This window comes from Periophthalmus magnuspinnatus, chromosome 13 (assembly GCF_009829125.3).
Source record: "Periophthalmus magnuspinnatus isolate fPerMag1 chromosome 13, fPerMag1.2.pri, whole genome shotgun sequence".
Taxonomy (NCBI): domain Eukaryota; kingdom Metazoa; phylum Chordata; class Actinopteri; order Gobiiformes; family Gobiidae; genus Periophthalmus; species Periophthalmus magnuspinnatus.
The window spans coordinates 17,369,930-17,385,068 of NC_047138.1; the positions used below are offsets into that span (position 1 = coordinate 17,369,930).

Below are 15,139 nucleotides of genomic sequence, written 5' to 3' on the forward strand. Positions count from 1 at the left end.
CAGAAGCTACTGGAGCATAAAAAGGTTTGTGTTCAAGTAAAGAGAGTTGTTAAACAGATGAGGAGAGCAAGCTGGAGAAGATATTGTGAGACAGGACTAACTAACCCCCATTAGGAAATGTATGAATGATAAGGAAAATAAAAGAGATAAGAAGAGTGAGGGTGCATCCAGTACTTAAGTACGGTGAGCTGAGCTAATGAAGAGGAAGCTGATCTTATGGCCAGAGCATTTGCAAAAATGTATAGCTCAAACAACCTCTCAGAGGCAGGGAAACGGGGAAGAGACCAAAACAAAATGGTCAGTAATGATATTTTGGACGGCTGATACCTATGAATCCTATGTCAGAAATGAACAGCTATAGCCAAGTCAGGCATGACTGGAAACTGATAAACTGCGAGGGCTGTTTAATAAAGTGTGGGAGGAGGGCAGAGGTAGCTGGAAGGATGCTGTGATTATCCCCACTGTTAACCAAGGGAAAGATCCTTCCAAACCGTCGAGTTCTAGACCCATAGCTTTGACTTCATATATGGGGAAAAATCATGGCACGGATGATTATGGAGACAATAATGTACCACACTGAGAGTAAAGGTCGGCTGTCACTATTCAGAGCAGGTTTAGGAAAGGAAGAGGAACAACGGGTACAGTTGTACAACCCCAATTCCAATTAAGTTGGGATGCTGTATAAAACTTAAAAAAATACAGAAAACAATGATTTGCAAATCCTTTTCAACCTATACTGAACTGTATAAACTACAAAGATGTGATATTTAATGTTCAAACTGATAAACGTTATTGTTTTTATGCAAATATTCACTCATTTTCCATTTGATGCCTGCAACACATTCCAATAAAGCTGAGACAGGGGCAACAAAAGAATGGGAAAGTTGAGGAATGCTTAATATACACCTGTTTGGAACATTCCACGGGTGAACAGGGTAATTGTTCACCTGTGGAACAGGCGAGTGTCATGATTGAGTATAAAAGGAGCATCCCCAAAGGGCTCAGTCATTCACAAGCAAGGATGGGCCAAGGTTCACCACTTTGTGAACAACTGCGTGAGCAAATAGTTCAACAGTCTAAGAACGTTTCTCAACCCAAGGAATTTAGGGATTTCATCATCATCTATCATCAAAAGATTCAGAGAATCTGGAGAAATCTCTGAATTTTGTCATGATGCCGGTTTGTCCTGTCCTCCCGTGCTCTCTCCCCCTCCCCTACCTGTGTGTCTGGAGCTGGGCGGAGTGGTCTTCTCCTCCCGTGCGCACCTGGAGCGCATCTGCAATCAGCACCACCTGCGGCTGAGTATTTGAGAGCTGAGCAGACTACACTCGGCGCCAGATCGTCCGCGTGTACAATGTGAATGCCTCTAGCTTGTTTGATTCCTGTTGCCTTTTTGCATGCGCTTATTTGGATTTTTGCTACTCTCCAGACCCCTGCCTCTGCTCGCCCAGCTCCAGCTCCTACGTTCCTGTCCTGGTGTCGTCTCCTGCTCGTCTCGTCCTCCGTCCTGTCCTGCTCCCTGGCTGTCGCCTGGTCTCCGCTCTGGTCTCCGCCTGTTCTGCCTGTCCCGGTACTGTGCCCGTCCTGATCCTCGTCCTGGTCCTGTTCCGCCCGTCTTCCCTGCACCGCACCTGCCTGACCCGTCTTCCGCTCCCCGGTTCCTGTACCTGCTTTGTGAACTGTTAAAGACTGTATTTTCACCTCCTGTAAATAAACACTGTTTAAACTCGCTCTGGTCTGCACTTTGGGTCCAAACCTGCCCGTTACGACAAATTTAAGCGGCAATGCCGAAAACCAACATTGAATGCCGGTGACCTTTGATCCCTCAGGCGGTACTGTATTAAAAACAGACATGAATGTGTAAAGGATATTACCACATGGGCTCAAGAACTCTTTAAGAAACCATTGTCAGTTACCACAGTTCATCACTACATCTCCAAGTACAAGTTAAAATATATCAACAACACCAAGAACGGCTTTTCTGGGCCTGAGCTCACCTGAGATGGACTGATGCAAAGTGGACAAGTGTGCTGTGGTCTGACGAGTCCACATTTCAACTTGTTTTTGAAAATTATGGACATTGTGTTCTGCGGGCCAAAGAGGAAAAGGACCATCCGGATTGTTATCAGCACAAAGTTCAAAAGCCAGCATCTGTGATGGTCTGGGGGTGTTTTAGTGCCCATGGCATGGTTAACCTGCACATTGGAACGTGTTGCAGACATCAAATTGAAAATGAGTGAATATTTGCATAAAAGCAATTTAGTTTATCAGTTTGAACATTAAATATCATGTCTTTGTAGTTTATACAGGTTTATATAGGTTGAAAAGGATTTGCAAATAATTGTATTCTGTATTTTTTTTAAAGTTTTACACAGCTTCCCAACTTCATTGGAATTGGGGTTGTATGTCTAGAGACAGATATTAGAAGCGCTCAGGTAAATAAGGAGGTAGTGCTTACAGTCTTCTTTGACATATGGCTTGCAACATTGTCTGGAAGGAGGGACTGTTGATTAAATTGTTTAAAATGGGAATAACAAGAAGGGATTGAATTAAAAGTATTCATGTTCAGATGGGAACAGTTTTTTCAACAAAAAATAAGGTAAATAATGGTATTTCTCAAGGAGGTGCTATAAGCCCTGTATTGTTTCTAATCATGGTAAGTGATGTGTTTAGTAATGTTGACTCAGATATTATCCAATTTTTGCAGTTTTTGTTTGTTTGTTTCTTCTTTTCCTTGTGGAAAAGATGGCCCTCCTCCTACAAGTGTTGCTGTATGATGCTCCTCCACCTGTCTGTTCTACTTGTGCTTCAGTCAAGATGAAATGGGAGATTTGCATATAGCCTAGTGTTTAGTTTTTTCTTTCTCACTGCCTCTTTTTGGTGTTGCTTGAGGGGCCATAGAAAAGCATGTTTTGTTTACTTGCTCATGTTGTGCAGGTCATAAAAGATGTATTGTGGAATTTTGCCTCCTCTGCATAGTCTGAACAAGGACACCTCCAGTTCACTTTTGACATTTCTCTGTGGTTATGGTGTCATCCAACTGTTACAGAGTTTGTCCTTCTTTAACATTATCAGTTTCTTTGGTCACTTGTCTCACAGAAGCGGTCTGCTATGTGCTCATTTTATCTTGGCCAGACTGTCCTTCTTAGCTCCTATTTAAACCTCCTTGCGTGGAAGCATAGTCAGCCTTGAATGGCCGATATTAATGTGAAGTGTTGAGTATTTAAGTGACCAGGTCGTGTACTGTACTGATGGTAAATAAACTTCTCCTGTCTCAGACATACAGAGCCTCCTGTCTCAGACATACAGAATCTCTGCACAACTCTAGGACTCGTTAGTTTGGCATTACGGAAAATTAAATCTACGTACAGTTGATGTGGTAAGTGCAAACCTTTTTCATCGCCTTTTATTAAAGAGAGAAACTTTACCTCACCAGATGCATGCTTGACACATTGACACTTATGCAGTGGTGGTGTATGAGTTCAGTCCTTACAAAGTTGTAATAGTGAATTAGCATAAAACAGGTCTACATTTTACATTTTGTATTCCATCCTAGAATCAGTTCTAGGATAATTTGTGCTAATGTATGTGTGGTGATTGACTCACTCTGAAGTTCGGTTCTGGTCGAGGGTAGTAGGGACCATCAGGTCTTACACTGAGAAGCTGGAGCTCGTAATAAGTGAGTGAAAACACGCAAAGGACAGTGAGTGTGTAGGCTGTGCAGAGCTGAAGGACAGTGAGTTTGCAGGCTGTGTGTCGAACTGAAGGGTGTGTGTGTGTTTAACACACAAACCTTGCATATTTAGGCTGAGTTATTCTGTCATACTGAAAACACTCTTCCACCTTGTGATCTCATGTGGTAATACAGAACGTGCTCCATTGTGTTTTTAAACTCCGTACACCTTCACTAGAACCATTTAGATCATTTCAGCCCTGGAATTGCCAACCTTTACTGAACAAAAGGTAAAAAGGTAGATGTTAACGTCAAAACTACCACTACATGGCATCACAAGGTGGAACAGTGGATTTTGAGTTCAAGTTCATGTATCATAGACCAACTTGATGTTCTTTTAAAGCACTGTACCTGATGTTTTACATGGGCATCCTAATTATTCAGGTACTGGCCCTTTAGAAACAATAATGTAACAATACAAGATGTCATAATTTATGTCATGTTGTTTTGGTAAAGTGGCCTTATATGATTGTTTTTAAAGGTCCTACTCAAAATGGACTTGTGAGCTTTAAGCCATGTTATATGTTGTAACCTCGTCAAATACATATCAAAGTTGTATTTTGTTTCATTCTCACCGTTTTGAGTAATCCTTTATTATTAGTCTGTATACATCTACACAGCTCAAAATGCTCTGTTCCACCTTGTGATGTCATGAAGCAGTAGTTTTCAACTTAATAGCTACCCTTTTCCTTGTTTAGTAGAGTCTGGAGTCTGGAAATTCCAGAACTGAAATCATCCAAATGATTCTAGTGAAGGTGTATGAATTTTAAAAACACCGTGGAGCACTTCCTGTATCACCACATGACATCACAAGATGGAACAGAGTGTATATGGGGCCTTTAATTAATGGGATTTGCATGATTTGTCAGGATGCATGTCATGAGTTCCTCACAGCTGTGTTGGATCAGATCCACCTCCTACACCTGCCCAGTCCATAAGCACATAAGGTTTGAGATGGCCCAAACCAGGACCTGCAGGAGGTATGTACACACCACAAGCTCCAAACAAACAAGGATGATATGTGGACATGTTATAACAAGGCAAAAACCTAAAAAAGCTCTCCCTGGATCTGGTCCCTGGGTGCACCATCAAAGAACTTCTACAGCACCACTCAGAGGTAAGCACTGAAAGGCCAGCTTTTCTGACATGCTCTCTATTGTTTCACAATATATCTTGTAAATAACCCCATACGTCTCTGTGTGTGATTTAAGAGATTGAGCTGGAGTAGTAGTGGAGAGTTGTGAGTGTGGAGGCATCGTGTCCAGTCTGGGAGTGAAGTTTGCCTTGCATGTTTTAGATGAGCGAATAACATTATAACATGGTAGAAAGCACTATATACATATTTTGCATAATACGCCCTCTTTAAACTAACTCCAATTCTACTTATGTTCTTCATGAAGAGGTTCAACTCCAAGAATCAGTTTTAGAAGGTGAACTGTCACATTGTCTTGGACAGAGGTTTGGCATTTGTGTCTGCACAGGTAAGCTAGCAATGGCTTAAAATTGCTGATGAATATTTAAGTAAATAGAGAAAGTATTTCATTTTTGGATCTATGTTATAATGTTGTCAAAAACACACCTGGAGTTGTGTTTCATTTTATCCACAGATGTTTAACACATAAACACTGCATAATTCCTCTCTCAAACAGAAAACACTCTTCCACCTTGTGATGTCATGTGATAATACAGGAAGTGCTCCACTGTGTATTTAAACTCCATATACCTTCAGTAGTATTATTTGGATAATTTCAGCCCAGGAATTTCCCATTTCTACTGAACTAAAGGTAAACGTAGCTATTAACTTTGAAAACTACCACTTTGTGACATCACAAGGTGGAGCAGAGTATTTTGAGCTTTATAGATGTACACTGACTAATAATGCAGGATTACTGAAACATGTGTGAATGAAACAAAACACAAGTGTTTGTAGACTTGTAGACTTACTCACAGTGGAAAGAGTAACCACAACTTTTACTCAGGAAGAGTACTGTTCAATAAAAAAAATATTAGGAGTGAAGGGAGTAGGAGTAAAAGTATGCTGCTAGAAAACTACTCTGAAAAGTAAAATTTCTTTAAAAAGGTACTCAAATAAATGTAAATATAACTGAGTACTACCCACCTCTGGAAACTGCCCCTCATGTTTTTGTGTTTGTTGTAGATCCACAGTCCAGAGAACATTTTCCCACATTTTAATCTGGGATTAAAATTTGTGTCAGTGAAGAGGAGGTGTACAGAGCATGGGTATTTGATTTTTGACTGTAAAGATATCAACTGTATTTCGTATTATAGGCTAAACCTTTTTCTTGTCCTTGGGAAATATAAGTGTAAATGGGCACAAACAAAACCACAAATACAAGAATTTACCATAGAAATCAAATACCATATTAAATCATTAAAAGAAAGCCAAAACAAAGAAGCTTTATGTATTTACGCTGCCAGTACCTCAGATGTAAACCCTGTGAAAGTGTTATTATTAATTACATGTTTATTTTTAATTTATTTGTATTGTATTGTATATATTATGTAAGGACATTGTATTCACTTGAACAAAAAAAAAGTTTGTTTAATGAGTGAGGTTAATCCTGTTTCAGACTTTTTTTTATTCTTCTAGACCAACCATTAAAGACTCTGTACAGATGACACACTGAAGAGCATGTCCCAGTCATCACTTGAATGTATTGGCTGTATTTCATTCAGGCTTGTTAACAGAAATTTGGAGGAACCAGGGCAAGAAGCCTCACATGGGCTTGGCTCTGTTATTACAAATGGCAAATGGGACATCTTCTGATTCATCATAACAGTAAAAAAAAAAAAAAAAAAATATATATATATATATATATATATATATATATATATATATATATATATATATATATATATATATATATATATATATATATATATATATATATATATATATATATATATATATATATATATACATACATACATAAGTGCAGTAGCGCTTTATCACAGCTGAGGGGCAGCATTGCGCCGGAAATACACAAGAAGAAGAAATCTGCTATGCTAACGTGATTTCTGTGGTTCTTCGTCAGCACAATCTGACTCCAAAAAATATTTACGGGGAAATTGAAACGGAGCTTTAGCGCAGACAGTCTACGGGCTTTAGGTTATGTATTGAATGAGACAGGGACAGTGCACACTGTAGGCTGTATGAACCTTAAGGAGAGATGCATTGTACCAGGTTGTAGCTCAGCTTTAGACTTTGAGCAGGCTGATGATAGGCTTTTATAGTTTATAAAAAACATTGGAGTAGACGTAAACGGGATCAGTGAAACAATGGAGCAAAATCCAGGTATGTTTTGATGAGGGGAAGCTCCATTTTTGCATGCCATGTGTCCTTTAAAGCGAACTGCAGCTATGTTTGAGTTTAGTACTCGTTTTGATCAAATGTTTCATAAAATACATTTTGATGGACAAACTGCTTTATGTAGGCTGTTTAATGTGTATAGCTGAAGGAACAGTATGTTGCCTGGGCTCTTTCTGTTTTAAAAAGTCACAGCTGAACCTGTGTTACCAGTGTCTTCACCTGCAGATAGAGTCTCAGTCTATGGACAGGCCTCATGTGAAAGAACCTCCAGAATTCACTCACTGAGCTACAGAGGCTGCACTAGCACTGATTCATGATTGGCTGCAGGTGCTGGGGTTTAAGTAGAGACCATTCAGACCAGAGAGAGTATTTTTAGGTTTAAAACAACTGGATTAAACCATTGAAACTGGCAACCCAAATGAGAGACTCATGTGAGGCTCATTCTGCCTTCTGATTGAATAATTGTCTTGAAACAAATTATAATATAAGTAAATTGGGGTCATGTCCAATGTTTTTCTAATAAAAAATTACCATCACTATTGTTGTGCCATCAGTAAAAGCTATATTTGATTTGCACACATTTACATGGTGTCTGAGCCACAGATCATGGTCATGTTTACTAAATTTAAAATCAAAATCTTACTATAGTGCTTTTAATATTGCATAAAAAGTCCAAACCATCTCCCTTGTGATTGTTGCTGTTGATACAAAATCTAAAATATGTGAAAAAGTGAGACAAACATGACTTTTGGTGGACCTGAACATGGTTTTATAGATGCTGTATAAAATGCTATATTACATGCTGCTCACGTGTCCTGCCCTCCTAGGTGAGGTAGCAGACCCCCACACTACAAAGCTACATGATTCACATCCAATGAGGTTCATCTGGTCTTATGTTAATTTATTTTAATAGATTATTTTTCCAGACCAAGGTTTACTTTGTTTTCATACCTGACAGTTTCAATTGCTCTGTTCTTATGATGTTGACACCGTCCCAATCCGTAAAGTGGTTCTCTCTTTTGCAGTGGTCAGAAATAGCCAATTTGCGTTGCTCCTGTTCTGCTTTGTGTTTTGTTGCTTGTTTGCACACCTTTGCTGTTTCCTTCTCAAAACATTAGACACAAATCAAGAACAAGACAAGCAGGAGGAAAACAGACACAGCCACAAAGCTTTACAGCAGTGTCAATACCCAAAATGGGCAAATAACAAAGGAAAACAATCAGTCTGGGAAAAGGAAAAACAGAGCCAGAAAAACAAAACAGAAAAAATGAATGTAGCCATCGAACAGGACCAAAGAAAGTGCAGAGAGCAATGAAAAAACACAATATAAACACACCAGTAAAACTGTACAGAAAACTCAGGCAACTTGTCGGCCCAAAAATAAAATGGGACTGAAGCACAAATGTAACGTTGTTTATGGAATAGCATGACTTGCTATAAAACATACATTGGGGAAACAGGGACGACATTGAATACACGAAAAAAGGAGCATGAGACTGTATGTGAGAAGGAAGGCATGAACATGAGCAACAAAACACAAAGCAGAACAAGGAGCGACAACAGGAGCAACTCAAATTGTCCATTTCTGACCATTGTAAAAGAGAGAACCACATTATGGACTGGGACGGGACGAGGGGGCCTTTTTACCCTCACACACCTGGGATACTGTCCTGAAGAAGTCCGACTGCAGATGGCGCTGTCGTCCTGCCTCCACCGGTAGGAAGACAATGCCAAAACTTGTTTAAATCAGCTCACCAGACACTTGCTCAGACATGTTTGAATTTTCATTTATACATGTTACTTGAGTTTTAAAAATCAGTTTTGTCCTATTTTTGTTTAAAGTAAAAAAAGTGGTGTTTTCAGTCTCTTCTCTGGTATCGGTATTGCAGATACTTAAAGCTAGTATTGGAAACGTTTCGGAACTGAAAAAGCTTCACTCCTTGGCGCACTAGCAGATATTAGAGACTTTCTATTCACAATCTCTGCTGTACAGAAGACAAAACAAAAATAGAGGTTGAAAATAACTTAACTTTAAAACCACCACCAGTTCACGTACTTTTTGGAGGAGGTAGCAGCATTATAACATGGCTAATATCAGTTTAGCGTATTATAGAACCTTTAAGCACTGCACTGTATTTAAAGAAGTTCAGCCCTTTATTCCCCCATTGTGTCTTGCAGGTGTCCAGATGCCCTCGTTGAGTCCTAGTACCAATTTGAACCAGGGCATCCCAGAGACTCCATGGATTAAAGAGGAGCCAGAAGAACAGAGCATCAAACAAGAGGAAGAGCAGCTAGAATGTTCTGGTAACGCGCCCATTCACATGAAACTAAAAGTAGCCCCGTTGTGCCTTTTTTAGAAACCGAAAGAGTGCAGGCTACATACCCTACCTTTTAAGCACTGCGCTGTATGTAAAAGTGTTGTGATCTGCAGGTGTCCAGATGCCCTTTCTGAGTCGTGGTATTACCCTGAACCCGGAAATTCCAGAGACTCCACAGATTAAGGAGGAGCCAGAGGAGCAGAACGTCAAACAGGAGGAAGAGCAGCTCCAAGTGTGAGGCTTTTTTTTTTTTTTTTGGATAAGATCAGTTATTTTCCTGTGGATGTTTGGATGTTTTAAACTTGTGATTTTCTTATTTTGACAATGTTGTGTCTTTGGTTTCTTTTCAGGTTTGTCCCAGAGTCCAATGCTCTGTGTGTGAAGACAGAAGACTCCTCAGTGCTTCAACAAATTAAGCCCAAAGAGGAGATACAGGAAGGGGACAGCAGAGCAGAGACACATGACCACAGAAAGGACACACAGGAAGAGGGCATCAGAGCAGAAACAGAGACTGAGGAAGACACAGAGCACTCCTCTGACACTGACAGTGATGAAGACTGGCGAGCACCATTCAGCCGTTCAGTCTCACAAAACCGAATGAGAGCCAGAAGAACTGCTGCACCAAACTCGGGTTTATCTCCTAAAGCTGATGGAACTGAGAGAAAGAAACATCAGTGCACTGTCTGTATAAAAAGATTTAGGACTGTAAAGGAATTACAAAGACACACTAGAGTTCACACAGGAGAGAAACCATTCAGCTGTTCAGTCTGTAACAAAGCATTTGCCGTGAAGGTCAATCTGACGGCACATATGAGAACACACACAGGTGAAAAACCTTTCAGCTGTCCTGTCTGTAAGAAAGCATTTACCCAAAAGAGTCAGCTTGTAGTTCACACAAGGACGCACTCAGGAGTTAAACCTTACAGCTGTTCATTCTGTATGAAAACATTTGCCCGGAAAGGTAATCTTACAGTACATGTAAGAATACACACAGGTGAGAAACCATTCAGCTGTTCAATTTGTGAGAAACGTTTTACTTATTCCTCTAACCTTAAAAATCATGAAGCTGAGCACAGAGGGGAAGCACGAAAAGCCGCAATATCCGAAGGGAAGGGTCACCCGTGCGCTGTATGTAAAAAAAGATACAGATCTAGATCTGATTTAGAAAGACACATTAGAGCGCACACTGGAGAGAAACCATTCATCTGTTCAATCTGTAATAAAGCATTTACCCAAAAGGGCACTCTTTCAGTGCACATGAGAAATCACACAGGAGATAAACCTTACAGCTGTTCAGTCTGTAAGAAAACATTTGTCCAAAACAGTAACCTTACAACACACATGGCAACACACTCAGAAGAAAAACCTTACAGCTGTCCAATCTGCAAGAAGGGGTTTCCTCTAAAAAATAGTCTCATAATGCATGTGAGAATACACACAGGTGAGAAGCGTTTCAGCTGTTCAATCTGTAACAAAGCTTTTGTCCAAAAGAGTAATCTTATATCACACACAAGGACACACACAGGTGACAAAGCTTTCAGATGTCAAGTTTGTAAGAAAACATTTGCTCTAAAGAGTAGTCTTGCAGTACACATGAGGAAACACACAGGCGAGAAACCTTTCCGGTGTTCAATTTGTAAGAAAAAATTTGCCCAAAAGGAGCAGCTTGTAGTGCACACAAGGACACACACTGGAGAGAAACCCTTCAGCTGTTCAGTTTGTGAGAAAACATTTGCCCGAAAGCATCAACTCACAATCCACATTAGAACACACACAGGTGAAAAACCTTACAGTTGTTCTATCTGTGAGAAACGCTTTGCAACTAGCTGTAACATGAAGAGTCATGAGTTCTGTCATAAAAAACGTGACAGAAGGTTGTGACACGTGTTCATGGGAGATCTGTTTGCTGAACTTTAAATGCTGTTGAATTTCTCACTTTAAATTTTATACCTTTGAAAAAACTGAATTGTTTTTATTCTGATTTTCAGCTGACGAATTTTTAAGTCTACATTTCCCCTTGTCCCAATGTGAGATCCAGTGCTGAATGTTTAAAAGGTGATTTTTTTAAATTTGAAATGTTTCATCAATTGAAATTCAGAATGGAAACTAAATATGTTTTTTCAGTATTAAAAAGTCTAAGTAATTCAGTATTAAAATTCAAAATCTGATGAAAGAAATGATCTTCATTGTGTGTTCAATGTAATGTCATAACTGTTGTAAAGAGTCTGAAATTCCAATGTGCTGGTCCAGAATACAACTGTTTGACCTGCTTTGTGGTTAATATGTCTAAGGACTTAGTCAATCCATATGAAGTTAAAGTGAACTGGCACATGGGTATATATGGTTATATTAAGCCTACATTAGAAAATTACATCTAGCAACAAAACCCATTTAAAGACATATTATGCTTTTTTGTATAAAGTCTTAAACACATTATTATTTCTCTGTGAACTGCACCATTGACCTCAAACTGCTTATGTTATACATCACCAGTTAGAGGTTTGGACACACCCTCTCATTCAGTGTATTTTTTTCTTTGTTTACTGCCTTTTACATTTTATATACATGCAGAAGACATGAAATATAAGGTGCAAGATACATGGAATTATGTAGCAAAGAAACAAAAGTTCAGTTCCTCAATAAAATGTATTTAGACCTGAGAGCTAGAAGCTGGCGAAGGGCCAATTAGTAATGCAAAGCGATATCATCGTTATGAATGTTTTATTTAGTAATTAGTAATTTATTTTACTGAAAAACATAAAATTTATTTATTTTACTGAAAAACATAAAATCATGTGTCCTTACTATGAGCAGGCTTCTCCACAAACTTGATTCTTATTTGGCCTGGAGGAGAGCCCCTTCCTGCTTGTCTCCATGTAAATGTTCCTTTGACAGCAATCTTCCACAGTATGGCATAAAAGTTATCTCTCTAGAGAATGTTCCGAAGTATGGCTTTTGCTTTCTATTCCCGTGGAATCGTGCAGGTGACAGGCCTTCTCTAGATTGTTATATGCTATACCTTTAAGTATCTCAGATTTACACAGATCAGAAACAACAGATGAGGCAGATGAGGCAGGTCAGGTAGACAGCTGCAGGTCCCAGTCCAGTGTCCTTTGGCTCAACATCCATTGCAGTTGTTATAGTTTTGGATCTGGCACCACCTGCTGGTTTCTTAATAAAAGTCCACTCTGTCACACATGACTCAGAATCTGATTTTTGAATGATTGTTACTGTACTTACTTGAATGATAGCAAATAAGTATAGAGCTGTGGGTAGGTGAACACAGAGCACTCCCTTGAATGCATAACAATACAGGATTACTCAAAGATGCATTAATAAAAATACAACTTTGACTAAATGAATGGTGAAGAAACACATATAAAAAACATAATATATCTTTGGATTCACCCCCGACCTCCAAGTGCCATTAGGATATACCTAAACCTGGGACTCCCCTCTGCCATTAGAATTAAACAAAGTCATTTGAGCTGGAGTCATGTTCACACTTTCATATCTCATATCTAAAAAGCATATACAGCAAAAAAAAAAGTTAAAAATGAGCAGAGCTGGCCCACTCAAATAAGAATACTGTTACTTCAAAATAAAATTCAAGAAATACAAACTTATGGTTCAAGATATTAGCTGCTCAAGTAAGAGCAACTGACTGGATGTAACATCAGATTTATAAATGGCAAATTGGCACATTTTTATATAGCGCTTATCCACCTCTAAGGCTCTCAAAGTGCTTCACATCAAGGGACCACTCACCCATTCACACACATTCATACAGCAGTGTACTCAGACATTAGGGGGAAGGGGGGGTTAAGTGTGTTGCCCAAGGACACAGAACAGCAGCATTGATCTGTGGGAGCTGGAATCACACCGTCAACCTGTGGGTCAGTGGATCTGACCACTGCTGTTTGTGCTGACAGTGGGATTCAAACTGCTAAAATTTGGATCAGTGGACAAACACTCCACCTCAAACAACTGAGCTACTGTTGCCCTATAATTTGAAGTGAATGTAATTTGAAGTACAAAACATTAAATAATGCACACAATCTGGCATTTTCAAAAGACAGACACAAAAATGTGCCAAACTAAATCTTATCTGAAGGAGTGCTGCAAGAAACACACATGTTCAAATCATTTCATATTGTTTACATTTGGTTTCTCGTATGCAAAGAATTCTGAAATTAGATTTAAAAAAAAAATAAATAAAAAAATTAAAATCCATAAACATGTTCTAACTGTGTCCCCGGATACAGTTGAAACCAGAAGTTTGCATACAATATATAAAAAGACACTCTTTTTTTCTCACTGTCTGAAATTAAATAAGTCTAAACATTTTGGATATCCTTCTACAAGCTTCTCACAATAGTTGGCAGGAATTTTGGCCCATTCCCCCTGACAAAACTGGTGTAACTGAGCCAAGTTTGTAGGCCTCCTCACTTACACATACCTTTTCAGGCCTGCCCATAAATTTTCAATAAGGTCTGATGAGGGCTTTGTGATGGCCCTCCAAAACACTGACTAACCAGTTTGGCAGTATTCTTGGAGTCACGGTCCATTTGGAAGACCCATTTACGCCCAAGCTTTAACTTCTTAGCTGATGTCTTTAGATGTTAAGTATTTCCACATAATGTTCTTTCCTCACGATGTCATCTATTTTGTGAAGTGCACCAGTCCCTCCTGCAGCAAAACAACCCCACAACATGATGCTGCCAGCCTCTTTTCCATGTTCAAATCAAATATAGCTTTTACTGATAACAATTTTAATGCAGATTTATTCTTAATTATAAAAACACTGGACATGACATCTCATTTATTTATGTTATAATTTGGTGTTTTGGTTCTCATGATGATTATCCAGTCAGAAAGCAGAATGACTCTTGCATGAGTATCTCATTTGGGTTGCCAGTTTCAATGCTGAAAAAACATGTATGTGTCCTCTATCTGCAGGGGAAGACACTGGTTCAGTTGGGATTGTAGTTGTGTTGTAACGATACTCAAATTTCAACCTCGATACTATGGAATAGACTCGATACTCAATACTGATTGCGTATCTAGTTTTGATACTAGTTTTAGTATCAATCAGTATCTGATTTTTGATACTTTTGACAGCCCTAGATTGTAGTTTTAATGTCTTTTTAAAAAATGCAATACTCACTGAGTTCTAATCTGACTCAAATAACAAGAGCTGTAGGCTTATTTATGAACAAATACAATACAGTAATGCAAAGAAAATGCCTGTGGTTATAAACATATTTTATTTTGTGTCAGTTGTAATGTCAGTGATGTCCGTTCTATTCTTACAAAACAGTGGATCTGATCTTTGTTGTGCCTTTTGTTCCTCTGGCTCTGGAGACGGTCAGACTGGCCCCGGGAGCAAAGCATTGTGGGATATGTGATGGCTGAGCAGCTGTGGGGGTCAGGGGTCATTCTGGGGGGCCGGTCACAAGTTGTGAGGTTGCCCGGGGAACAGAGAGATGCTGGGATGAGGGGGAGGGGCCAGAGTGAATGCAGTGATGTGTAAAAAATAACCTTTTTGTAACTTTTCCACAAAATTTCACAATTTAAAGAGGCTGTACCTGATTTTTAACATCTTAAAAATGTGGAAAAACAAGCCTATTTCATTTTAAATGGTTTGCAGGAGTTTAAAGTTATCCCTCTCTTACCTCATACATTCAGAGCATCCTGATTATTCACTGTGATGAGTTTATAAGCACGTTTCACAACTTTTTTGCCGTTGCGTTTAAG

At 39.1% G+C, this 15,139-nt stretch overlaps 1 protein-coding gene across 1 annotated transcript; it reads left to right on the forward strand.

The window, feature by feature from the left end:
* The first annotated feature begins 6,978 nt into the window (after window positions 1-6,978).
* Window positions 6,979-11,398, forward strand: LOC117380676 (gastrula zinc finger protein XlCGF57.1-like). The gene is made up of 4 exons (XM_033977507.2): window positions 6,979-7,049; window positions 9,243-9,368; window positions 9,496-9,616; window positions 9,733-11,398. Exons 1-4 carry the CDS (start codon window positions 7,034-7,036, stop codon window positions 11,261-11,263), a joined length of 1,794 nt encoding a protein of 597 aa, XP_033833398.1. The 5' UTR covers window positions 6,979-7,033; the 3' UTR covers window positions 11,264-11,398.
* Window positions 11,399-15,139: the final 3,741 nt, after the last annotated feature.

Coding starts and splice junctions, on each gene's coding strand:
- LOC117380676 (XM_033977507.2), top strand. Junction 9,369..9,495: donor AGAGCAGCTAGAATGTTCTG/GTAACGCGCCCA, acceptor TGTGATCTGCAG/GTGTCCAGATGCCCTTTCTG. Junction 9,617..9,732: donor GAGGAAGAGCAGCTCCAAGT/GTGAGGCTTTTT, acceptor GTTTCTTTTCAG/GTTTGTCCCAGAGTCCAATG.